Source organism: Amphibalanus amphitrite, unplaced genomic scaffold, assembly GCF_019059575.1.
Source record: "Amphibalanus amphitrite isolate SeventyFive unplaced genomic scaffold, NRLGWU_Aamphi_draft 000252F_arrow, whole genome shotgun sequence".
NCBI lineage: Eukaryota > Metazoa > Arthropoda > Thecostraca > Balanomorpha > Balanidae > Amphibalanus > Amphibalanus amphitrite.
The window spans coordinates 571,230-596,197 of record NW_024881747.1 but is presented as its reverse complement, the minus strand read 5'-3'; the positions used below and the strand labels follow the sequence as shown (position 1 = coordinate 596,197).

Genomic DNA, 24,968 nt, shown 5'->3' with positions numbered 1-24,968 from the left:
TCCCGTCCCATACGACACGGGCAGCGTGGCCGCGATACGAGCCCGCCAGACCCGTCTGTGTTTGGATAAGCGTGTCCTCCGAGACTGCCGGCCGAGCGGGCTCGGTGTCGACCACGCGGTGCTGTCACGGCCGCTGGTTCCCAGTTCACGCCAGGCGTCATGGCCACAGCTCCTCAGGCCGACACCATGAGGCGGAACGTCCAAAGAGGAGGGGAAACGACCGGCAATGTTCAGATCGGGGTGTCCGCCAGCCGTAAAGTGACGTCATGTCGGGCATTAAACGCCGAGCCATTCCACTGTCCGGCGGACAGGGGGCTGAATGCGTCATAAAACGGCCGACAGAGAGCACCGTTAGCAGGCCGAAACAGCATTTCGGCTTTACGACGTCTTACTCATGGTCTGCAGCGGCCCGACTCCATTACGATCGGCTGCCCAGGTGGGCACGGCCGCGGCGCCCGAACGCCGGCGGTTAATGCACAGGTGCGGAGCGGTCGGTGGCGGCGGCGGGCCGACAGAGGTGGATGGGTACAGGTCACGACATGTCACCATCGGTCACGCCCGGAGCAGCGCCCCTGGCCGTATAATCCGACAGATATGTGGTGCATACAGTAGGCCAGCGCTGATTGTGACCGGTAATATCAGCCCACACAAAACGGTGCAAAGCTATGCTATGCTCCGTCTATGCTAAAGCTATGACACAAGGAAGGTTTAGCACCTGCATAAAAGACAGGTGTTCACCTAGATTTGGAATGTAATAGTTTAAATGACATTTCCAAAATGGTATGCAAGGACCGGTAGTTACAAACGTTAACAGCAACGTAAACGACCCATTTTTGGCCATTTTCCACCACCTGAGTGATAATTAAGTGCGCCGTCCGAACGCAGACCCGTCATTACCCCGACCACCACCATTACCCCTTTCCCCCCCAGCGCAGAACCACCACTCATGACCATCAACAGTGCGGAACAATCGGCAAAACGGCCGGGAAACCTCAGCGCCCCCACACCACAACTGGAAACCAAGTGAGCACCTCTTACTGCACGTCATCCTACGGCAGTTATAGTCCCATTAGAACATAGGGGAGGGTCGGGGAGCGTGGACTGGAACGGGATGCGTCACTGGAGCATGGATGGCAGCACTAGAAAAATAGTATGGATGATGTCACTGGAGTATGAGTGGCGTCACTGGAGCAGCAGTACGGGAGCCGGCGGAGACAGCGGGAGGGGCCGGGGTGCCCGGCAGCCGGCCGCGCGCGCCATCCCTTTGTCTGACCGGCCCAATTAGCCTGTCTGTGTAAGATATGACCGCCGACGGGCAGGTCTCCGGGTTCGAGTCGGTCCGGCTCGCTCCCGGCGGCTCCCGGCGGCTCCAAAACGGGCCGAGGGAGGATACGGGTCCTGTGTAGACCCCTGATCGGACCGAGCGTCTTGGGCAGATCCCTGGCCGATTGGTGGAGGCGCCGCTGCTCTGGAATGTGACTAAATTCACAGTAGAGCGGCGGGAGGGTCATCAGGGAGGGATGTAAAAACGACAAATTTGTCAGGCGATTACGAAAATGAGGAATTTCTAGTGTGGTAGCTTGAGAATCATTTGACATGAGCCTAAGTGCTGTTGGATGGTTAAAAACAACAATTATTTTACAGATTGACAAACAAAAATCAACACCTTTAAGATGAAAAATGAGCTAAGCAACAAAAATGTGTCATATCACGCACTAATGCACTTAGGTATCATTAAGCCTTACTTGGAAACGAACATAAGTGAGTGTAGTTCTGGGCACAGGACTAGGCCCTATATTGTTTACACAAGCATCAACTTCCGTCCTGATAGTGAAAAGTTAAGCGTGTAGGTCAAGCACTAACGCCACATCTTCACAAAATAGTATTCAAAGAACCGGCTCGCTATCTAAGGACTAAGACCACGCTGCATAAACACAAACAGCTCACAAGTCACGCAAAGCATACTGACATGGGAAGACAGAAGTAAATAAGAATTTACTTATGTGAATAAATGCTAGGAAAAAGACTTTAAATCGGGTCTGTTGAGTGCGAACATGTTCACTAGACGCACGTAAACACTTAAGGGTAACATTTCGCGCATTTTTATCACGAGCAAAAACATAAATGTGTACCCGAGTGGCATACCTACCAAATGACAATTATCTTCAGTAATCATCATTATTTATCACCTGTAAACACGCGAGGATAAGCGACAAAGACAACAAAAGGTTAAGCAAGTCTTGTTGGACGAGGCCGGCTGATATTTGAACTACTCGTAATCCATGCCTGGCATTCAGTTTAGTCCCTGGCGTGGCACCAGCGCATTAACCTGGATTAAGTGCCTCGTTCATCGTAATCCTGGGAGTTATCACCGCCGGCGCTAAGGTTCGGACCTGACGACTAATTCTGAAAAATCGCACCATTGTTCCGGCTAGATCTGTAAAACGATACTACGCGACCCACTGTCGGCACCGGATCAGCATACTGCAGTAACGCCGCCCGCGCCATTGGCGACGAATCTCCGCCTGTCGGCTTTGCAGGCAAATGAAGTCAAACCATTCCGGGCGCGCAATGAACGGCCAGCGTCGCAATCGCTCACCAAACCGCGATTATACGGTGAGCCATGGGCCCATTTCGACAAAATACATCCTCAAGGCGTTTAATAACTCCTCTTAGTCCTCATAAACATATCACGTCAATGACTTGCCATTTGGATTCATATTTGTAATGCACGACAAAACGCATCGGCGGCCCGCGTGTATAATTCAGTGGAGAACAAAGGGGTATTTCATGAGCGGCCATCGATGGCATTTGTCACCTCAAGGCTGGCGTCCCGGTATGGCGCCGGCCGGCGGCCCGGTAAGGGCACACACGTCAGTCGGGCACACGCCGGTCCGTATTGATGGTCTGTCGACCGCGCGCCATCGAGCACGCCGCATTGGTGTCGGGCTCAGCGGACGGGTCAGGCAGGCCCGGCGGCGGGCGGGGGCTCTCAGGGGGATTCCATGACGGTTTTTCGTCCAGCAGATTTTCGTCGGATAATTTTTCGTCCGCAGATTTTCGTCCGACTTTTTTTCGTCTCGCATTTTTTCGTCTGTACATTTTTTCGTCTGTGCATTTTTTCGTCTGTTCATTTTTTCGTCTGTACATTTTTTCGTCCGGACATTTTTTCGTTCGTATATTTTTTCGTCCGTGCGTTTTTTCGTCCGGACATTTTTTCGTCTACAATTTTAACGTAACCTAACCTAACCTAACCTAACCTAGCCTAGCCTAACCTAACCTAACCTAACCTAACCTAACCTAACCTAACCTAACCTAACCTAACCTTACCTAACCTTACCTACTGATGTTTGCCTACCGGGGGATAAGGAAAAAGTTACTTGCATGAATAGATTGCAAGCAATGGTAAGTCAAATATTTTTAGGTTAAGCGGTTATGCATCAGGCTTCAGGCCTTCGGCCTGAAGCCAGATACACAACCACTTAACCTAAAAATATTTGACTTACCATTGCCTGTAATCTCTCCTAAGGCATTGCCTTCGGCACTACACTGCTTCGCCCCGAGTATTATTATGACGTCATTTGCCTCACAGTTGAATAGCATTGTATTATGTTTTCACTCAACCTTGGGTGCACAGACGTAAAATTTATTGAACGAAAAAATGTCCGGACGAAAATATGTACAGACGAAAAAATATACGAACGAAAAAATGTCCGGACGAAAAAATGTACAGACGAAAAAATGTACAGACGAAAAAATGCACAGACGAAAAAAAGTACAGACGAAAAAATGCGAGACGAAAAAAAGTCGGACGAATATCTGCGGACGAAAAACTGTCCGACGAAAAAATGTCAGACGAAATTTTGTCCGGACACGCTCAGGGGCGGCACCGGTTGACCCGTGTCGGGAGCAGCGTCTGTACCCTGTACCATACCGACCCCAGGTGCAGCGCGCCGTCTGCCACTTCCCAGCCGGGATGTAAATGGTGGTAGCGAAGCATCCATCAACCCCGCCAGATGAACATGCCGTATTTGTCGGCCACGGGCGGCATTTCGACAGAGACAGGACGGACGGCGGGATCTTGCCCAGTCTATTTGTCCCAATCAAACGTCACTTACTCAATGCAATCTTGTGATGAAGTCACACCGAACCAAATGCGACGGGCACCGGTGTCATGTTGCATGAAATGCTCCGTATATATTCAGCCTGGTGGTTCCAATCAAGTTACCTACGTGACCGTATTACATTGCTAATGATGACGTTGGTCGGCGAACGGTCTGAATTTCAGATGCATTCAAGTAAACCAGACGGAGCTATTGCACAAGCCTGAAGCCATATGACGAAATAGATAGCAAATGTTATATGATCGAATGTAGCAAAAAAACGACTGGTACAGGAACATGAAACATTAGGCTTAGAAACATTTCAGCAGAGAAAACAACAAAATTACAAGAAAGTCATTGTTTCGACAGTACCTCGAAACGATGAGCCATTGGCATGATCTCAGCAGTACAAAATAAAAAAAAGCTGAAAATGGCTAGACGATGTCAAACTGTATCCCATAACTATTCACATCCATTGAAGCGCTCATCTCTACCGGTTTCATTCGTCTAAACTGATCTTTCTCCACATAATTCTCTCATACACAAAAAGCAGTCGAATTCGGCCGATTTCGGGACATCTCCGTCCATCCGTCCGTCTGTCTATTCGACCGCCCGTTCGTCTGTTTAGTCGTCCGTCCGTCTATACGTCGGTCCATTCTTTGGGCGTGGCTCCGGTCGGCGCGGCGCCCGGAATTTGTCGATTATCCGGACATACCTGCGCCATGTAGCTGGGCGCCCCGATTCCCTCCCCAGACACGACAGAGCTCTGTGGAGCGGCTTTTTGCCGTCATTACCCGAATTATGGGAACAGTCGCCGCCATTATTACAGACGGCAACAAAAAACGGCGCGACAAAAAGGCGCGGGACTGTGGGCGCCGGCGCGGCCAGGTATCTGTGGACTGGCCGCTCAGTTCGGACGGGACGGGACGGCCACGACGGGCGGTCTCAGACCGCGTGGTGTCAGAGGCGGACCAGACGAGATTTATCGCCCGGCTGAACGCCCACCGAGCGGCTTATCCGCCGGCCACGCTGAGGAATAGCGGCCCTTCCCGAAATCGCATCCCGCCGCGCGCGACGCCCCTCTGATGAAAGTCAAAACTCCGTCTGCTCAAACCAGTTCAACAGATGACATAGGATTCATCGTCATACACATCTCCAGCATCACGTCACCGGTTATGTTGTTTAGAGCCACTAAGCAGCGGCGGCGGCCGTTGCCGAGCGCCTAACGACGCCTGCCGGGGGCTGCTCCGGTGTCAGCCATTCATCACCAAAACGGCTCCTTGGCGAGGCAGAGCGCGCCCGTGCAGAGGCGGCGCAACCCTCACCACATCAGGGACGGCCTTCACGGCGCGCTGCAGACGCCGCGCGCTGACGGACCGCCGCCGTCGTCCCCGTCTCGGCGCGCCTCTCTCGCCCCGTCCGCGTGCCGTCGGCGCCGACGACCGGTGACGTCACGCACCTCCCGGGCAGTAGCGACGCGGAACAGCGCCGCCAGCTTTACGGGCCGTTCTGCCGTTTTTACGGTTTGGTAATGATTTGAGTGGGACGTAAAGCTGAGAAAACAGAGAATAGCGCGGCCGGATGAGCGATGGCCGGTTTAACGGCGAGTTGCGGCGAATCCGGCGTCGGGAGCGGCGCTCGACGGCTTTCGGCGGCGTTCGTGGGCGCTAAGCGGTCGTTTCCGATGTAGACGAGGGAGTCAGGGACTGGGGAAGGTAGCGGAGGTGTGGGGAGCTATTGACACACCACAGTAGCAGATGGCAGAACGGACGGACGGAAGCACTGACGGGACAGGGGGCTCTGATTCCGTAAAGAGCAACAAGAGGCTGATGTGCTTTCTCAGAGGCAGAAAACGGTGCATTGCTGAGATAAAACCGAGGAGGGCATAAATACCGTGATGAAGGATTTATAAACAGTGAGAGCGATGACGCGTAACGCTTGTCGATATTTGCTGATTTTGGTTCATAATTTCATTTACGCCGTGCCTTACTGACCAAACCCTGCTGTCAATGCCCCGACAAGCCACGACAATGCGGTGACCACCCGCGGTCGTTATTAGCTCGGTCGTCTATAGACACCGCCCACGCCCTGTCCGCCAGCGCTGGCGCCCGTCACCGGACGCCGCTCGCTCGACCGGTCGGCCGATCACAGATTTATCAAACATGCATTACAAAAGGCCTCCGCCCGAAATGGCAGGCCCGACGAGCGGCGCGATTACTGTCCGAGCGATCCGAGCCGATTGTCCCCCTGTCGTACTCGTCTAAGCCGCCGATAATGAATCTTCAATGTCAACAGACAGTCGGCACAATTGCGCTATTGAATGAAGATGGCATTTACGAACCCGGAGTTCACAAAAGAATGCACACAAATGCGACAGCGTTAGATGGAGCATTACATAGGAACTGTACACCTGCCGCGAATAAAACTTATTCTAGTGTTTATCCGTGCATGTATCCATTGTTTAAAGCCTCGCTGGCACGAGAGGACAAGCAGCCAATCACACTGCGGGCTCTCCGAATGACATCACTACGCCGATATTTGCAGGCGCGCTGACCGCAGACTGACGCGTGATGAGCGCGCCGCATACCGAGATGACAGGCGGACACCGCAGACGGCCGCAGCAGGGTGCCACTGCACACTCGCAGACCGGCGCGACGAGTGAAGAGTAGTCCCTCGGCGGGGCTGCGAGCTCGTAGCACCCAAAAGACAGCAGAGAACAGCCGGAGCCCAGCCGGAGCACAGCTGGAGCACAGCAGTTGGCAGCTGTCCAGTGTGACGACAGCCGAAGACAGCTGCCAGCGATCCGCCAACGCCACTATCGGAGAGCTGTCATGTGCGCTCCAGATGGGCTCCGTTCTTCATAAAACCTAGCCCACTAAAAAAAACGTGTCTGCCTGTTCCCCTGCTTCGATCCCAACGGGCCTACTTTTTTCACCAGAGCAACGACCCCACAGCCACGACAGCTGCACTCACGCCCGTCCTCCCCCGTCAACCGTCACCGAAGGCGTCTCCCGCCCCTCTGCGTTCCCGGGGTACCCTTGGCCTCCCCGCCTCTGGCCGGCGCCTCCTGTCCGTTCGCTGTCCCTCCCTCATTAATCGGCATGCGGCGCCCAGAAGCGCTGACGACGCTGGCCGTCGTGTCGCTAACGACGTGCGCTGCCCGGCCGGTGTGGTCTCGTCGGGCCCTGCGCCCTCCCCTCGCCCCTCTCAGCCCTCCCCCGCGACCCCAGTGAGCCATATGGCGACTGTTTGTGACTTGTCCCCTGCACCGTGGGCCGTCAGCGGGGTGCGCTATGTCGGCGAAACATCCCGGCTCGACTGTGCGTCCTGTGGTGAGTGACGGGTGAACACGCTGGTGGCACCCCGCGGTAGGCAGAAGCGTTTGGACGACGTAGTATCTCCCTCAACGAGCGAGATTGCAAGGGAGAAGCTATCAACTATCGAATCACAGAGAAGACATGAAGCATCATACCTCAGGTCAACGCGGTCAATTCATCCCACACCGTTCCATTGCGTCGAGCCTTATAGGCATTTCGCCGCTGCATTGCTGCAAATCACATCGCCCTGCCTCAGCTTTTCCTTCCTCTCAACCTCCTCCGCGTCCCGCCCAGTTTCAATCACAGCCGCCCGGATCTTTTCACTTTCTGGCCCATCCTGTCGGCTCTAATCCAGGGGCGGACGTAAATCACATAGGTCGTTATGCAAATTAACTTAATCCCGATGTGATTATTTTTAAGTTGGCGCGGCGGCTCTGTGCCGGCCGGCCGGTCGGGGCAGGGCAGCGGCTGCGGGAGCGGCCTGCTTGCCGCCAGCGAGCGTCTGCCATTAGAGCCGGGCCCGGCGCAGGATGCTGCAGGAAATGAACACACTCTCCTCCACTAATTGCCAGCGGAGCCATTAGGCAGTCAGGGGCCATGCCGGTGCCGCTCGGCCGCCTCCCCGCCCGCCGCTGCTGCACCGCCGCCGCCAACGACAGTCAGCCAAAACGAAACGATTACGTGACGAGAGAGACTAGGCCGTCGGCTACCGTCGCTCGGCACCTGTGACAGACGGCGGTGGAGCGGCGGTGCCGGTCCGCGATGCCGCAGTTGATACCAGAACGGTGCAAAGCGGCGGCGGCCGGCACAGGGGACTCAGCAGAGCGCTATCGGCCGCCGATCGGCTGCATTAAAGGCTGCACGCGGCGGCGACCGGCGGCCGGTGTCACGCAGCTATCGCCGCCGATCGCGCCACTATCGTCGCAGATCGATAGTGTGTGTGTGTGGATGACGTCACACCAAAGGGAGAAGGGGAGGGGTACTCACGCCAGCCGAGGCGCGCTGCAGCCGCTACGGCCGTCTCTCCACTCACCTGTAACAGAATAGGGACGGTTTGCGTCAGACGGAGTAGTGACAGGCTTGCAGGGCGGGGACGTACTACGAATAGTACTACAATGACAAGTACTAAAAGTGGGAAAGGTGCTCAGTCACATAAGGACAGCTAGTGGCTAACTTTGACGCAGTGCCATACATACAACGCCCATTCCTTCCACTCAAGACAATGCCACCCACGACGAAGTACCAGCTTTAGACTCGATGGGCCGTTCGCGGCTCCCGACAAGTTCTCAGAGCCATCAGAAGGGCCATCGGCCCGCCTCTACACGACGTACGCGGCGCGCTGGCTCCATTAGTGGCGCGCACCAATGCGGCGCGCGGCGTGCGTTGGGCTCGCCACCGCGCCGCAGGCCGCCGCGCGATCCGGCGCGTCCGTTTTCAATTACCATTTATTTTAGTTTACGAGTGACGGTGTGCAAGCGGGATCTTGTCACGCCAGGTATACCGACCCAAACCAGCCTCGGCCAGACAGACAGACAGACAGACAGACAGACAGACATACATACAGACATACAGACATACAGACAGACAGACAAGGTAAAACAGTTCGCCCGGCTGGTGCTAAACTGTCGGCAGGGAAGAAAAAAAAATTGGCGGTCCACCGCGGTCAGTGCTAGGAAACATATCGCACGAGCAAGTTCGACGTCTCTTTATCGCATTCTGCTAAGCTTGTGAAAATAAACTTGCCAGATACCAGCGTGTCCAAACTTACATAGCTCAGACCATGAGCGAACGCGAGCCAACGTCGATACGGCAGATCAAACAGAAAAGACATATTTGCTGGCTGTTTGGCGTAGAAGCGTCAAGATCGAAATCTATTGAACACCACAATCGAGCAGGGATTTAATCAGCACAACACCGGCTTAACAAATTGGGAGATGAGCCACCACTGGCAAAAAAAGATAGGTACTTCCGTGGTCTGGTCGAAGGCTGACCAAATAAAATATTGCCAATGCATAGACTACTCCATATCTGTAATACAGTAGTCTATGTCAATGCCTATTAAATTGATATCGCCAGTCACTACCCTTGAAGTGAAGAAGAAGAAATAGACAGACCCTACCACCGCGGGCCGGCCAGAGGTCACCAGCTCCTATATCGGGGGTCGCCACTGGGGTCGTCGATCGTTGGTCGAGCGCAGCCGCCGGGCCGCACCGTCGTAATTCAGTCCTACAGATCACTGGCTTAGTTTCCATCGACGTGGCCGACATGTTTATGGCTGCGGCTATATTGACGTTCGGTGGTGCGCGACCCCGCGGCTGTCGGCCCGGCCGGCCGGCCGCGGGGCGCCGCATTGTGACGGGACCGAGAGGCGCCGGCCCGACCCGGACCGCTCCTTATGGGGAGATGGTCCGCATGGTCCCCGACCGCTCCATATGGAGTGTGGTCCACCGCAGGAAACAAACCGTTCCTTACAGAAGGATGGTCCGCCTGTCGGGACCGTTCCTTATCGAGAATGGTTCAGATGGTCCCACGTCCACCATCCGAAGCCGTTCCTTCAGGAGGGATGGTCTGTCCTACGGAACTGAATTCCTTACAGGGGATGATCTCCTTCCAGGACTACTTCTCAGAGAATCAGGCCTCCACAGGCCATTCCCAGGGAGGGACCGCCACCAGGGAGCATTCCTCCCGGGCTGGTCCGCGACCAGAGACCATCCCCGGCCAGTCCGCCGCCTCCGCACACAAGCCAGGCAGAGATCAGGGCACTACAGAGCAGAGATCACACGTCCATTATGCGGGCCATTCGAGGCCGGCCGAGCCGGACTGAAAGCCTCCCGGCTCAGAGTTCCTCTCAGTTCTCAGCTGGGAAGGCCGACCGGCTACACAAAGGCGCCCCTCCGACCGAGCCGGGCCGAGCTCTGAGCCAGCCAGCGCCCGGCGGAGGTGTCTCGGTCCCGGCTGGGAGTGGGGAGGCCCTGCCGTCGTTAGCACACACAGTCCGCTGCCGTACCCTGCTGTTGTACAGCCCGCTGCCGTATCATCAGCTGTCGTACAGCTCGCTGAGGCCAGGCCCGCCGCTGAAGACGGTACCGCGGCGAGCAGGCCGGCCACGTCACTTATTCTGAGTTATTCGCCGCCGGCACGCAGCAGCCGCGCCGGGAGATGAAGAACGGCCCAGCGAGACGAGCCCGCCGCACCTGAGACACAGATGGCGCAGCCCAGGTAGCCGCGGCGCAGTTGATGTCCGGAATTCTCTAAAGCTGCTGTCAGCTTTAAGCATGTTTAATGTACAAAGGATTGGGCATCAAGTTTTCAAGGCACAAACAAACGTCGTTGGAAGTAATTGCGCTTTAAAAGTTCTGGGTTCTGCAAGCCGTTGAAAATTTGATTCATCATCTCAATGCGCATTTTACGAATTTGCAAAGCTACGGCAAATTCAGAAGATCGTTCATATTTGGCCTGCTATTCAATATTCATAATTCATAAGCATCCCTACGTAAACATGCAAAAATAAGAAATCAATCTGGAAAATTTATGCGATTTGCGTTTCCTTCTACGCCACTTGCTGCTACATCAGGGTTTGCAGATTGGCCCTTTTTACATTTTCTCACATCAAGACAACTATCTCTTCTACGATGCCGTTCCTCCAACAAGAGATGACATCGGATGACGGAGCGATGACATCGGATGACAGAGCGATGACATCGGATGACGCAGCGGCGGCGATCGGGCTACCACCAGGGGCCGCCGCGCCGGTCCGGACGAGCGAGCCGCCAATGATGTTACAATGACGGGCGGATGACGCCCGGATGACGCGGCGATGACGGCTAGATGACGGCCGACACACGCACACCTGTCGGCCGCCTCCGAGACGCTAACGAGTCGCACTAATGACCGAGTGAAGCGTGTTTCCATCGGGCTGAGCCGACCACCAGGCGCTGACAGCGGTAGAGGCACTTAGTGTTAGAGCTTAGGGCTTAGTACGAGTATAGTCAGTGGCGGTGACGAAGACGGACATGTGGACAAGCTCTTCCTGTGAGCCAAGGATACAGCGATAGGATGTCTCAGCCCCGTCTCCGACCATTCTAGAGCTCACATGGCTGCTCTGGTGGGACAGGTGGAACCTCAATATCCCCAAAATGACACCCGGTCACGACATACAAACTCCGCGTCCGTCCCAACTGCCAATGCCACCGCTGCAGCCGCCTCCGCCAGCCCATCCCAGCCGGCTTAATTCAGCAGGGCCGCATTAGCCGGCCTCAGCCTTGATACCGACCGTCATCAAGGCTGGCCGAGCGCCCAGTCGCCGCCTCCAGTCGCCGCCGCCGCGGTGGCCGCTGCCGACCGAACGGTGTTGGTCGGTCGGTCGCCCCGCCGACGCCGGCGGTCACGGCTACACCGCGTGCCACGCTGCCGTCAACGGCAAATTGACGGACGGCGCGCCGGTTCGCTAGAAAAGCACTGCCGCTAGCTGGAAAGGCGGCCGGCGAGCGGCGGCTCCGGCATAGGCCGAGTTCGAACCGACGTCGGCCGGTTGCATGCAGCCGCCGATTTGCGGCCGAACGAGGTCGTTACGGCGCCGCGCCGCCGCCGGCGACGAGAGCGGCGCGCAGCAAACGCCGCCGCGGCCAACGCGGCGCCGGACGATAGCAGACCGCCGCGATGCAAGTGTGCATCAGCCAGAGCCGTGAAGCCAACAGCAGAGCGGCATACCAGCGAAGCGATCCCTAAAACCGTACCAGCAAAACACGGAATCCGCAGAGGGCATAAGAGATCAAACATAACTGCCAGGTCGACCTTGACGATGAAGTCGATCGATGTCAAACTCGGAACTGGTCAAACACAGCCAATATCGATGAAAAGCATCCCATCGATCAACAGAGGAAGGTTGGCATTCATCACCGTTCGAAGCGACCGTTTCAAACAGTCGTTCCCCAAACCCGCTTTTGCTCGGGCTCATTCTCCGACCCACACCGACTCCGACTCCCGGCGACGTAATGGTTCAACGACCTGCCGCGTCGCCGGTATCTTCCTCCGCCGACTGCGCCGCGTCGGCCGACACACACACACACACACACAGACACACACACGCACGGCGGCCCCAGCTGCTGCCGCTGGAGGGGCGCTGTCCCCAGCCCTCCTCCCCACCCGTGCCCATCAGCGCCCCAGCGTCGGAGGAGCGCCAACAGAGTGACGGGTACCACACCAAGGCCGATGGGCGACTCGGAGGCAAGACGTCGACAGTCGAAATGGGACGCTGAAATGACTAGATACATGAGGGAATTGAAAAGAGGATTAATTTCCGGGTTCGTTTCGATGTGCAGAAATGAGAACCGACTACGTTTTCATGCTTGGATGGATGACAAACGTTGTCTTACATACCCTAGCGTAATTGAAGGGCGACCACAAATGCGGTACGTTTTGACGAGCTCTGTCTTCCGCTCCATCTATATGTCTAGTGGTCCTGGCCTTGTGGAATCCCCCTCAAAGTCATTAGCAGACCCTCAGCATTCAATAGGAGTGCAGTAGCCTCACGAAGTCATGTCATAGCATATTGTAGCCATCCATCCAGCAATTCCTCTGCAGGTCCACAGGAGCTTTTCACAGTTCCTCATTCCCCAGAACTCATCAAACAATCCCCAAGCAGTCCCTCGCCAGCTCCTTCCCAGCTTCTCCTCAACCCCTCCTCAGCCAATTCGGTGCCGCCGAGCCGGCAGCAGCGCCCGCTCCTTTCCATTTCGTGCCCGCCTCCCAGCTCGCTCATACATCCTGGCCGAGGCGGCTCACCGGTCCCCGACACGGCACCCTCTGCGGCCAGCGAGCCGACCGACGGTTCGCGCAGCCGCAGATCGCCGCCTCGATAGGCGCTTTACGACTCAATAAAGTAAAAAACATGTGATGGGGCCAATGTCATGGTTCCCATTGTGGCCGCATTAAAATGCGCGGCGCGCCCCGAAGCCGAAGAAAAAACGAGGCCGATGGGCGGAGTAGCGGGACGAGACGGGACAGGGCGGGGTGGTGGGACAGAACGACACGAGACGGGACGAGAAAAAGAAATGGTATAATGTCACGGTGGTATGTGTGCGACGGATCTAAGCTCCTGTCTATCCAACCACGACGGACAGGACTCAGGAGAGGGGCTGCAACAGGAAGTGGGGAGTTGGGGACTGTTCCGGCCGACTGCAGTCGATGAGCGCCGTACCAGTGCAGTGCAGGGGTGTGCCCCGTGGTGACCCCGCGGCCCCAGGCTCGTTCGATGCGGCGCCACCCAGTAACCTGACCGTCACGGTGTGGGGAGGGACGGGGGAGGAGGACCGCGCCACCCGGTGACGGGGGCCGACGGTTTACGAGTGCGGCCCGCGGACGACAGCGCCGCACGCCAGTGACGGGACTGGGCCGGGGCGCACATCGACCCGTGCACGTTTCACCGGTCCTCCACGGCCGGCCCTGTTTACTACAACACCAATCCAGCCCCTCCCGCCTCAAATCCCACCTAGGGAGACGGGCATCCGGGCAGCGACTGGTGACGGTCTATGGGGGACGGCGACGGGACGCGACGGGAGGCGACGGGAGGCGACGCTCCCCGCCTCCCCGCCAGGCCGACTCGGCCGGCGGGAGGAATGGTTCAGCCATCGATCTTTCAATGTGCCGTCGGCTGGGTGGCGCGGCGCGCCTCGGCCGACGGTGACGTCACGGGCGCCATTACTGCACCCAGCCGGCCGGGCGCCGCCGCCGCCGCCGCTGCGCCGCCGCTGATGCATGCAAATTGTATGCCGCATGATGGAGTGATAGGCGATCTCCGGTTGCCGCAGTCGGCTCGGCCAGAATCGGCCGGCAACGAGACAGGAGGACTAAAATAGCGAGAGGAAGATCTAGGAGGACCCTGGCAGCCGCGGAGGAAAGGTTGGAATGGAGGAGTAGCACGAGAAAAGGATGGAAAGATTGAGTTGGCAGGAGAGACGTCTGAACTGGAAGGAGCGGCAAGAGGAATGACTGGGGGGACTGAAATGGCTGGAGAACAGATAGTGAGGAGTGAGGATCAAGTGCTCAGAGGGCTGGGACTACTGGAAAGACCACGAATGGGAACGCAGATAGGTAGACTGACTAAAGGTTCGATATGTTTGGGAAGCAGAATGAAGCCGTAAGTATCAAAAGACTGCAATTCTAAAAAGATACCGATGAGAATAGAACTGTTTCACTTGTATCATTTTCCTCACGACTTATCATCCAATCCAGTAAACTTGCATGTATATCGCCCACAACCAGTTTGAAACGTACGCTTTTCGGGCTCATGTTGAGTTACTGCGACGATCCAGAGTTGAGAGAATACTTCGGCCGGCTTAACCCAGGCCCCAAGGCTAGTAAAATGTTGCGGTAGCTTATGGTAGTGCTGCCAACGAAGAAGAGGGCGATAGGAATGGTGACTCGAGCATTATGAAAACGGTACCAGCTGCAATGCCAGCTATGACTGTCACATTTACGGTCAGATTCAAGCGTTAGTTAGAGAAACTCTTGCTTGATTTTGCTTGATTTTATGTATTTCAGCAGATGAGAGGTCCCTGAGAAACTTGTTCTTATACGATAGTGCCACACTCGGGAAACGGTTTTAAAATGAAGGGAAATCTTGCGGGGAAAACAATGAGCAAAAACATCTCGCCTGGAAGCCGTGCCAGAGAAAATACAGAATCCAGTACGCGGAAATATTAAAGCACATCGCTAAATCCGACCAGCAAAACGTGTTTGTCTCACTCATTCATCCGTAAGATTACGTAGTTTCAGAGTAAAACATGAAAATACCAAGAGTTGTGTGCTAAATGTGAGACATGCCCGCTTGCATAATACAAAGGCTAGTTCGTCGAGAGACTGGATGAATGCTTCTGCGGATCTCGAAGCCGAAACAATGTGTCGCTGGACCGTAGTGTGCATATGTAGTATCCCCGATTGAGAGAACAATAGTGCGAATATAATTCCTCTGTCAAGAGGAACAAATACAAACCTCATTGAAAGTCGGAACAAACTGCGACAAAAAGTCAGCCATGACCGTGCTGGGCAGTCAGCACAAGGCAGTTGAAAATACTATGTGATCGGCTGATATAGGTACGAGTACATAGCATACGAGGTTATCAAGCGTCCTGTTGTCCTCACCGACACTTTGCATGCTGCAAATCATGAATAAAACAACAAACTGTTGACTTTCACAAATGATTCCAGTTCCATGCATCGCTTAAATCTTGTTGCAAAACATGTCCTAACCCACGTTCTTGCAATGAAGCAATTTGCAAGATAAGTTTTGCAATAATGCATGAAGAGCCAATGACAATGGTATTTATCCATCAATAACGGGAAAAGATCACGTCGCATTTTGCATAAAAAAGGGAAGCACCAAGCACTGACATCTCTACATTCTATTTGCATATCTATTCTCTAAGTAAAATTGCATTGATTCAATCTGGCCGTCTATTTTTATTGCAGTGTCAGCGTCAGTTGTGGGAAGTGCCGAGGGATGACGGGCAGAGGGCCGTTTCAATCACCATGCATCGTCCGACATCGACCAAATTAATCTGCAAGGTCAATCTCAGTCGGCCGTTAAACGACCATCGCTCGCGTCTGCGGCCTGTCATCTGCCCCCCCCCCCCTCCCAGCGCCTGTCTCCATCGGATCTGGACTCCATTATTGGCTGCCGCGTCACCACTTAACCTATTACCTCCTCCATCATTGAGCGCGCCCGAGAAGACCAGCCGACCGAGATGAGGTCGCCGCTGGCCAATTATCATACATTGTGCAGATGTGGCGCCGGTCGGTATCTCGCTCCGGTGGCCGGCTGACACCTAATCACGACCCAGATAGACCATGTTGGGGATTACACGACGTAATTACACCTTGTCCGGCAGCTAGACGCTCACTGATAATGTCGGTAACGGTAGCAGACGTCACAGTTAGTTGACAAACACGATTGCCAAACAGTCACTAACAGCCCTCTACAAATGGCTGATAAAGTTTGTTGCCAAGTGCCAGAGCATAAGCAATAACAAAACAGTGATCAACGGCATTGCTGTTGTATGTTGTCAAGTATAACGTCATAGGATGTTACGTCATTACAATGGGATTGGGCATCTGACATGCTTAATTGTGGCTGCTTCATTAGTATCTTTGGATAAGTGAATGCAATGATATTAACTGAGCCTCTCGCAGTACCTACAAAAAGAAAAGAATCCACACTCTTTATGCCCAGCACTCAAAAGGTAATCTGCCTGAAAAAAATATCATTGCACTGCGGGTTTACAGAAAAAAATAGTACAAAAGCGAAAAAGTTATAACACTGAGTGAGAAGGCCATATAGCCCTGCATTTGAACACTCCATTCACAAACAAAAATTCATCGAATCATATAATGGTGTCGTACTAAATAACTCCTTTTCCTTGAGCGCTGTCCACTGTCTATTGTCCATCGTGCCGTTTCCATACACCGCTCCTGCACCAAACGCAGCACTGGGGCTGCGCTCCGTGCTGTGTGTGACAGTCGCCAATGTGTCATGTGTGTGACAGTGGCCGATGTGCCGTGTGTGTGACATTTGCCTATGTGCTATGTGTGACAGTCGCCAATGTGCTGTGTGTGTGAGTGACGGTCGCCAATGTGCCGCGTGTGTGGCAGTCGCCGATGTGCTGTGTGTGACAGCGGCCGACGTGCTGTGTGTGTGACAGTGGCCGATGTGCCTTGTGTGTGACAGTCGTGACGGTCGCCGATGTGCCGTGTGTGTGACAGTGGCCGATGTACCGTGTGTGACGGTGGCCGTGTGTGACAGTCGCCGATGTGCCGTGTGTGTGACAGTCGCCAATGTGCCGTGTGTGTGTGTGACAGTTACCGATGTGCCGTGTGTGTGACAGTGGCCTATGTGCCGTGTGTGTGACAGTCGCCAATGTGCCATGTGTGTGACAGTGGCCGATGTGCCGTGTGTGTGACATTTGCCTATGTGCTATGTGTGACAGTCGCCAATGCGCTGTGTGTGTGAGTGACAGTCGCCCTATGTGCCGTGTGTGACGGTGGCCGTGTGTGTGACAGCGGCCGATGTGCCGTGTGTGACAGTCGCCGATGTGCGGGACAGGTGACGGACCGTGCCCAGTCACCGTCGCCAGCGGCGGCCGGTCGGCCGTCAGTTCAGACGTTTGTCTTGGCACTGCAGACCAACTCGACCGACTAGGGTGGGGAGGGGGGGATGGTTCACGGCAGCTGCAGTCAGAGACGGCAGTGGTGCAGAGCTCGCTTTGGGAGGATGAGGTTAGAGAAGAGGACGATTGAATAGTTCAATACAGCCGTCCAAATACCATGCGACAGGCACGTTTGAATAATTAATTGGATAGCTTCTATCGAAAGCACTCCTTAGCCCACAGAGTGAATATTTTTTTTAAGTCAAAAACATTGAACTTCGAGGCCCTATGTCATTTTCACTGAAGCCGGAACCTAAATAAAAAAGATAAAAATAATGAGTTTTCGCGGCACCATTTACTTTGCCTTGACATTTTGAAATGTCAGTCGGTCGGCCTACTGGAAAGCGGCAACGAATCACCATCGAACCAAAAACTATTTTCAAAACCCCACTCAAATACAAAAAGCCTATCGCACACTAACATTAGCAGTGATCTAAGCCCAACTTTTCCCAGCCACTCAGCCGCCACGTTAGACACAGGTTGCCGATGCGTCTCTGCGTCTATCAGTCACACCCCACTCGTGTGTTTGCCGACTGCCAGAGGCGGACAGTGGGAGGCGACGGAGCGTGGACGGACGAACACCAGACGTCGCCGGCGCCGACACCCGACCGTCGGCCGGAGACAGCCGGTACACGGCGTCTGTGACCGTCACAGCAGACCGGGAGCAGGGGACATGGGACAGGCGAGCACAGACATGAGACGGTGAGGACTGGGACAGGCTCAGAAGTCGGCGTACTCAGCCAGCCAAGTCAACGTGTTCGATGGTAAAATGAAAAAAAGCTTCATCATCGACCAGAACGCGTGGAGCAAGATCCTAATCCAATCGAATGTTGCGAGCTCCTTCGTCTGAACTAGGCTTTTGACAGTCCCATGACAGCCACAAGCGAGCAAAAGACACTGATCCTTCCTAACAGGATCAGTCAGTGTCAGAGCTGCGTGGAACCCTGAGCGACTCCGCGGACCCGAGGCTGGGCGTTGACCCGCCCAGGGTCGTCTGTTTCACCCCGAGCTGCAGGGCGCAGTGTGCCCGCCGCCGGCCGCCTGTATATTTAGTGTCTGTGGTGTTTATTTATAGCGCTGCTCTTCTCACCGCCGCGTCGGTCAGTCGTAGAAACAAAGCCTGGCAAGCTGTAACGGCGGCCACAGCGGTCCGGCCCGGAGCCGACCGATGACCAACGTTTCATCACGACCGGCCCGTCACGAGACACATCACGACACGGTCATGATGACACGTCAGGGTGACGGTCGGCCCATCAGTGACACACCACAGGGAGCCGTACAGACACATCAGAACAACAGACCCCTCGTCAATGTTGTCAAATGACGGGACGGCCGTACAGACCCGTCAAGTCGACGGACAGCTCCCAAATATCTCATGATGGATTATGGAACATCCACCAGTCTTCGTAGGCTACGAAGCTGATCAGGTCTTGTCCATGCAGTCAATGGTCGGAAGCAAAACAAAATCGCATTTGGTGGCTAAATTCCCGGCATGATCATAAGGAAACTAAATCACGAACCCCAAGCATACTGGAGATATGCGTAGCTCAGCAGTGGTTAGGCATAACGCAGACGAGCATAGATCTGATGGTTAGTTAAAAGCGTTAATTGCCGAAATCACTGATCAGATCACTCAGCCGTTGTAATATGGCCCGAATCTCACTTTCTCAGAAAATGTCAGAAGTTCGCTCGCGTTTAACACGCACCATATAATCCTTCGTTTCGGGCCAACTTTACGAGCCATGGAAAACAATCACCTACTTCAGGAGCACATTCAAGCACCAGGGACTTTCAGATTCTTTGTCGCAGAACGAGCTAGAGACCACTTGAACTTTAGGTTAGTGGGCTCAGCTCGTCGGCAAAAGCAAACCGATGACCGACCCTTATCAAGGCCGTTCAAATCGCGATCAAGTCATAGAACTTTGAAAATAAACAGCACACTGAAAACAAGCCGATGGTAGGTAATAGGTATTGTATATGTAGGTGGCAAAGATTTGAGTATGTTCCCCTGCCTGCCTGCTACAAGACAAACGGTCAGCAACGACGAACTAAAAATCAAAATGCTACGCACATACCAAAGTACAATGTTACGAATAAAGAAGCTCGCGAATATTTGACGATCCTTACCTGTTTTCTCTTTGATCTCCATCAGGACGGAGAAGAGGGCATTCTTCATTCGATGACAGTTCAATGTGTGCTTTCGAGAGAATTCCGTACTGAAATAAATAATAAAAGGCGTCAGTGAACGAGCATACGCACACAAACACACATTTACATGGTGCGTAACAGGAACGAAAAGCATTTAACCTGTAAGAGGATCGACTGATCCACGCCCTATGGAGACGCGATTCAAGGGCCAGGATTATTTCGTATTTCAGCCCACATATGGCACTAGAGGCGTACGCCTGAAGCTATGCTGTGCCGCATAGCCCAGAGCCTGGTGCATACTCTCCATTATTGCAGATGACGGAATAACACTATAATACTCGTCTTCAGGGCTCCGTATAAAAGGCGGAGTAAATTCAGAGGATATTGATTTGCATACCATACACAATGGTACATGAGACACATAAAAGATCTAACCTGATAGTGATAATAAATGGTTCTTCCAAATATAGGTACCATTTTAGTAACCAGGCATGTGCATTTCACAGTTTTCACGACGGCACATTTGGTAACATTTGAGCGACTTGATCAAAGTAGGCTCATAGTTTGGTAGTAACTGTTCCTTATAAATCTGATTTATCAAATTACCCTATTATTTTCGATCTGAACATTGAAATAAATGATGATATGAAGATATTTGCTGTAAAAATAGGTTAGATTTAGTCAAGTTTGGTGGATTCGCCACACGAGCCGTCGTGAAAACGGCTATTATTCTGAACAATGACAGCAGATTAGCAAGAGTGGCACAAGTGTGGTTCACAAAAAGTCACATCGCAGCTTTCGTCGTTATGTCAGGTTTTGTTTCAAGGCGGTTTGCAAAAAATAAACTTTGTTTTTTTTTTTTTGCTGGCATAATGAAAAGCAAAACCAAAGGAATTATGCTTGTAGGTTCTTTTTTAATCTTCTTTGTTGTTAACCTATGCCGTAATTTTGTTCTCAATTGTGAAGGCATTTGGTTTAGACGCATCACAAGAGGGTGTTGTATCAGAAACATCACTAATTCAAACACCCTTATCTCACTTAAGTTAGGTAAGTAGGGTTTCGTGACCACTGTTTTACGCATATGCATACCTACACCTGCATTTTCTATGAACGTTCTCCCCACAAGTGCTCTTATTCCATATACCTAATTGCAGTTTGGCATGCTTGATGTTATACAGCTAAAACGAAATACCATAGTCATCGTTATATTTCACCGTTCAAGCTTTATCTCGCACGATGGTCGATGAGCATTTACATGCATAGAATATCGCAAGACGGAGGTGAAGCACGCTTTCTTTTATTAGCAAATAGAATACACCAAGACGTTTGTCGGTATGGATACGTGCTCCACTATAGCCAGTGCAGAGCGACTGTCCCGGTTGCACCAGCCCCCGTCCCGGGCTCTGCGGCGCCTATCGTAAAGCCCGGGCCCCAGCCCGCGATTAGCGAGCACGGCGCTGTTTGAGCGACAAACATTGTATCTAGCTGATCAAGTGTGTGCTATCGGTGTTAAGGTCAAGTGGCTCACGAGGGAGCAACTTCACACCTCGCCTTCGAGCTCGACACACTCGAACGTGGCTACTGGTGTTCAAACAAGAGAGCTGCAGAGCGGTGCCGCAAGTGAGACATTGTGCGAGTAGGTAGGTATGTACCTTTTATTATAACAGGCACTGGATGATATTACATGATTGATGTCTCAATGGTATAGTTTTTAGAATGAATAACTGGGATGCTCTCTTGAAGTTGGTCGTTCCCTTTTTAAAATCAAATAGCTTTTTTAATTTATGTTCCTGCTTCCGTCTTCGCGGAGGCAAAACAATATCAAAATATTCCGGATTTGAAAATGTGAAATTACACACAACAAGACAATTAGGTCAACTGAAGATTAGAGGAAAAAACAAAAAATAGAAGCAGTCGTTCGTCAGCATTATCTAGCATGCCAGGAAAGAATAAAGGTGCAAATGAGGATAGGCCACCTTAGACAACGACGCTTGACAATATAAGCTGCTTGCTGCTTCCGTCTGAACGACGAGCCAATTGTTGAACGAAGATAAAGGTAGAATTTTGTCTCAAGCAATGACTTGATAGATTCAAATCAGAACCAACTCACCAAAATCAAAGTGAGTTAGTGAAGCTATACTGCAGCCAGTGATCACATCACATATTTTATCCAGAGACCATCAATATGACTGCCAGTTCAACTACGTATCAACTATCAGCAGACAACCTAAGCTCCTGTCCTGAATAGAAACATAGATATTGGATAACTAAATAGGTATGAAACTGTTGTAACCTGTACGCAGTAGCCTGTAGGCGATTGTGTCCCTTGGCATGTAAGCATCCTGAAATTTGGACTGTGGCTCCCCAGCTTCTAGTTCTGTCCACTAGGAAAGAGCATAACTGCATGAACGAGCATGCCAGTTTTGTCAGGGTTTATACGGAATGCACGGCAAGACACAACAGACGGATAAGTTTCCATAAACACATAACTACACCATCGCAGTCTGTTTGCTGGGACCACACGCCACGCCGCAAGTTGATCCACAGGTTCCTCAAGTTAGCCGAACCAGAGCAAAATTTCGCGAAACACGACCTCGCCGGCTCCATTCGGTTGTCGTTTCATGCGACATAAGCGGCTCAGTGTGGGGATAAACCCAACGGAGCGAGAAGGACACTTCACGCCGGCCAACAGCCGGGCGAGCGAGCGGGGCCGCTCGCCCGCGCGGGCCGCGCGGCGGCGGCGGCGGCGGCGGCGGGTCGGAATTCCCGGCTCTCGGCCGGCCGGCCGGCCGGCCGCGGATGGCGCACCGCGGCACCCTTCTCTCCCATACAGCGGGGAGACCAACAGTGGGCCGACTAGACTCAGAATCGGTGGCGCCGGCCGATATTGTTTTCATGCCCTCTACGTTGGGGAGAGGCAAATGCAGCGGAAAGTTGTCACAATCTAGTTGCCTGGCAAGGTGTTGGAAAAGGTGACTTGGTGAAACATCAGAAAGGATTATTACATTGAAATTTGAACTCAAATAGATATCAGCCACTGATATGAGCCTATAAAGCCTAAGTATCTCTCAGTACTTATCAATCAAGCAACATAACTGCGCTTTTTTCTATTTTAAGAATGAGAAATGAAAATGATGACCAAATGCGTGGGACAAGCACGGGGCACAGCGGCTCTACTGACCTGGCCTGAGCTTCATCCAAGCTCTGTTCGGTGATGGTCATGATCTGCTGCAGAATTTCGTTGATGTCCTGTTTCCGCGGCTCGGACTCGCCGTTATTCTGTTGCTGCTGCTGAGAGTTCGGGTCCACCTGAGGCTGCTGCATCCCATAGCCCATGCCATATTGCTGACTTTCCATTATCAGACGCACTCCAATTCACTCCAGCGCGCACCACACTCACAATCACAGCCTAACGGTACTCTCACGTGTTTCTTGATGTTAGAACGTAAGTCACAGATGAAAATAATAACTCATTCAAATACAGGACGTCAATGGTATGATGACCATAAAATCCACCGTCTAGCACTCATTTACGGCCTCGGAGCCGCGCTCGCCGGCCAATGGCGTTCTTTGTTTAGCAGTCATTCTCGGCCAACGGCCCTGAGGAGAGCCTCACGAGTCGGCGATGCGCGCGCCATCTACGCTGAATAACGTGGTGTCTATTTCTTATGATATTTTGAAACACAGTGATCATTTATCAATCAAGTAAGCATGAATATACACAATAAAATATATATTAAAATGTTAAAAACTGCGCAATATTTTTTGCTTGAATAAACACGTAAATATTTGACATATTTTTAATGTTCTTGTAAAGTGACTGCAATTTTAGGGCAAAGAAAGGGAGCTTTGAGTTGTTTTTATTTCAAATGATAATACCTTATTGATCTGAAAATATTTTTCTTCTCGAATATGAGCAGCTGTAGATTGGAAAGTTGTCTCAAAATCCGACCACGTTGACACTAAAAGGCTGCTATACCACATCTCGCCCCTCGAAGGTTGTTGTTCATTGCAGATAACAAGCGCTAAGACAGTTACACTTTATAACTCAAAGAGACATAATATCTAGTTTATCATGTTACCTCCCTTGAATTTACATGCAATGCTCTCAATAAAAACATCCAAGTTCACATGCCCTGTTCGGTTTCGCGGCCGGCCGTAGCGACTGCCATTATTGCAGCGGGGGGCGGAGCAATGGTTGCAATAACTCAATCGCCTCCTCCTCCCGACGAGGCCCTGCCCCCAGCCCCGGGCAGCACGACCATGGGTGTACGGCACCCATCGGCATCCTCACCGCACTTCTGAGGACGTTATTTTGGGTCTTGGGTAGTGGGTGAACAGCCGTTCTGTTGATTCGGTTCGAATGATAAGAAAACACTAGGTAATTGGCGCTATTCAGTTAAGACGTAAGCCGTATCTAAACAAGTTTAAACGGACATTCGTTCACTACACGCCATCAACTAAGAATTATTGTGACACGCTCAGGGGGAAAGGAGCAGGCGAAAACGCCCTCTTTACCCTACATACATACCTACATTTGTTGCTAATCTAGGTAGGTACTTACCTACATACCTACACCGAAAACAAAACTAAAAGCACCGTTCGCTTGTCGCTCAATTATCATGGATGAGCACTGTAAAAAGGAAGTAGAAGGTATCCTAAACCAGATTTCAATTAGCTAAGAGCAATGCAAAATGGCTTTAACAATATCCTTATGCATATTTACCTACAGTAGGTATTCGTTGGCCACTAAGCCATGAATTACGCCTTCCAGCGCAAAGATGCACTGCGGTACAGCATAGCAAAGCAGTGTCCGGCGGCACAGTCTATCCTATACACTATACAGATCACTAATAGAGGCCTGGATGCCTACAAATGTATGCAGGCCAGGCAGGTATGTGTTAAAAGACGCTTTAATTGGTGCGGTGATCAGGTCATAATGGTTTTGGAGATGTTACTTGGCTACTACATAATACGTAACCAAGACGCGCGGCAGAGACCTTCGTTAAACAGGTCTGAAGCCATTATTAATTGAAACGTACTTAACCCGGCACCGCCTGGGCTATTTCCGTACCCACGACAGCCTGGGGGGGGGGTCGGATCCGACCCCCCCCCCCTGTTATCTCGAGAACCAATGGTCGCATCGAGCCCCGCGAGGCGGCGTTCGAAAGGTCTCTACGAGACCTTCCCAAAGCACT

General features: G+C 52.6%; 1 protein-coding gene across 3 annotated transcripts in view; it reads right to left on the bottom strand.

Moving 5' to 3' along the window:
• LOC122386466 (homeobox protein extradenticle-like) overlaps window positions 1-23,355 on the bottom strand; it is a 76,811-nt gene extending 53,456 nt beyond the window's left edge. For all 3 annotated transcript variants that reach the window (XM_043375682.1, XM_043375683.1, XM_043375681.1), the window contains exons 1-2: window positions 22,952-23,355; window positions 19,750-19,838 (exon numbers count right to left, since the gene is read on the bottom strand). In XM_043375682.1, the coding sequence (XP_043231617.1) occupies window positions 19,750-19,838; window positions 22,952-23,127 (265 nt within the window). In that variant the 5' untranslated portion in view covers window positions 23,128-23,355. The remainder of the gene's footprint in view (window positions 1-19,749; window positions 19,839-22,951) is intronic.
• Window positions 23,356-24,968: the final 1,613 nt, after the last annotated feature.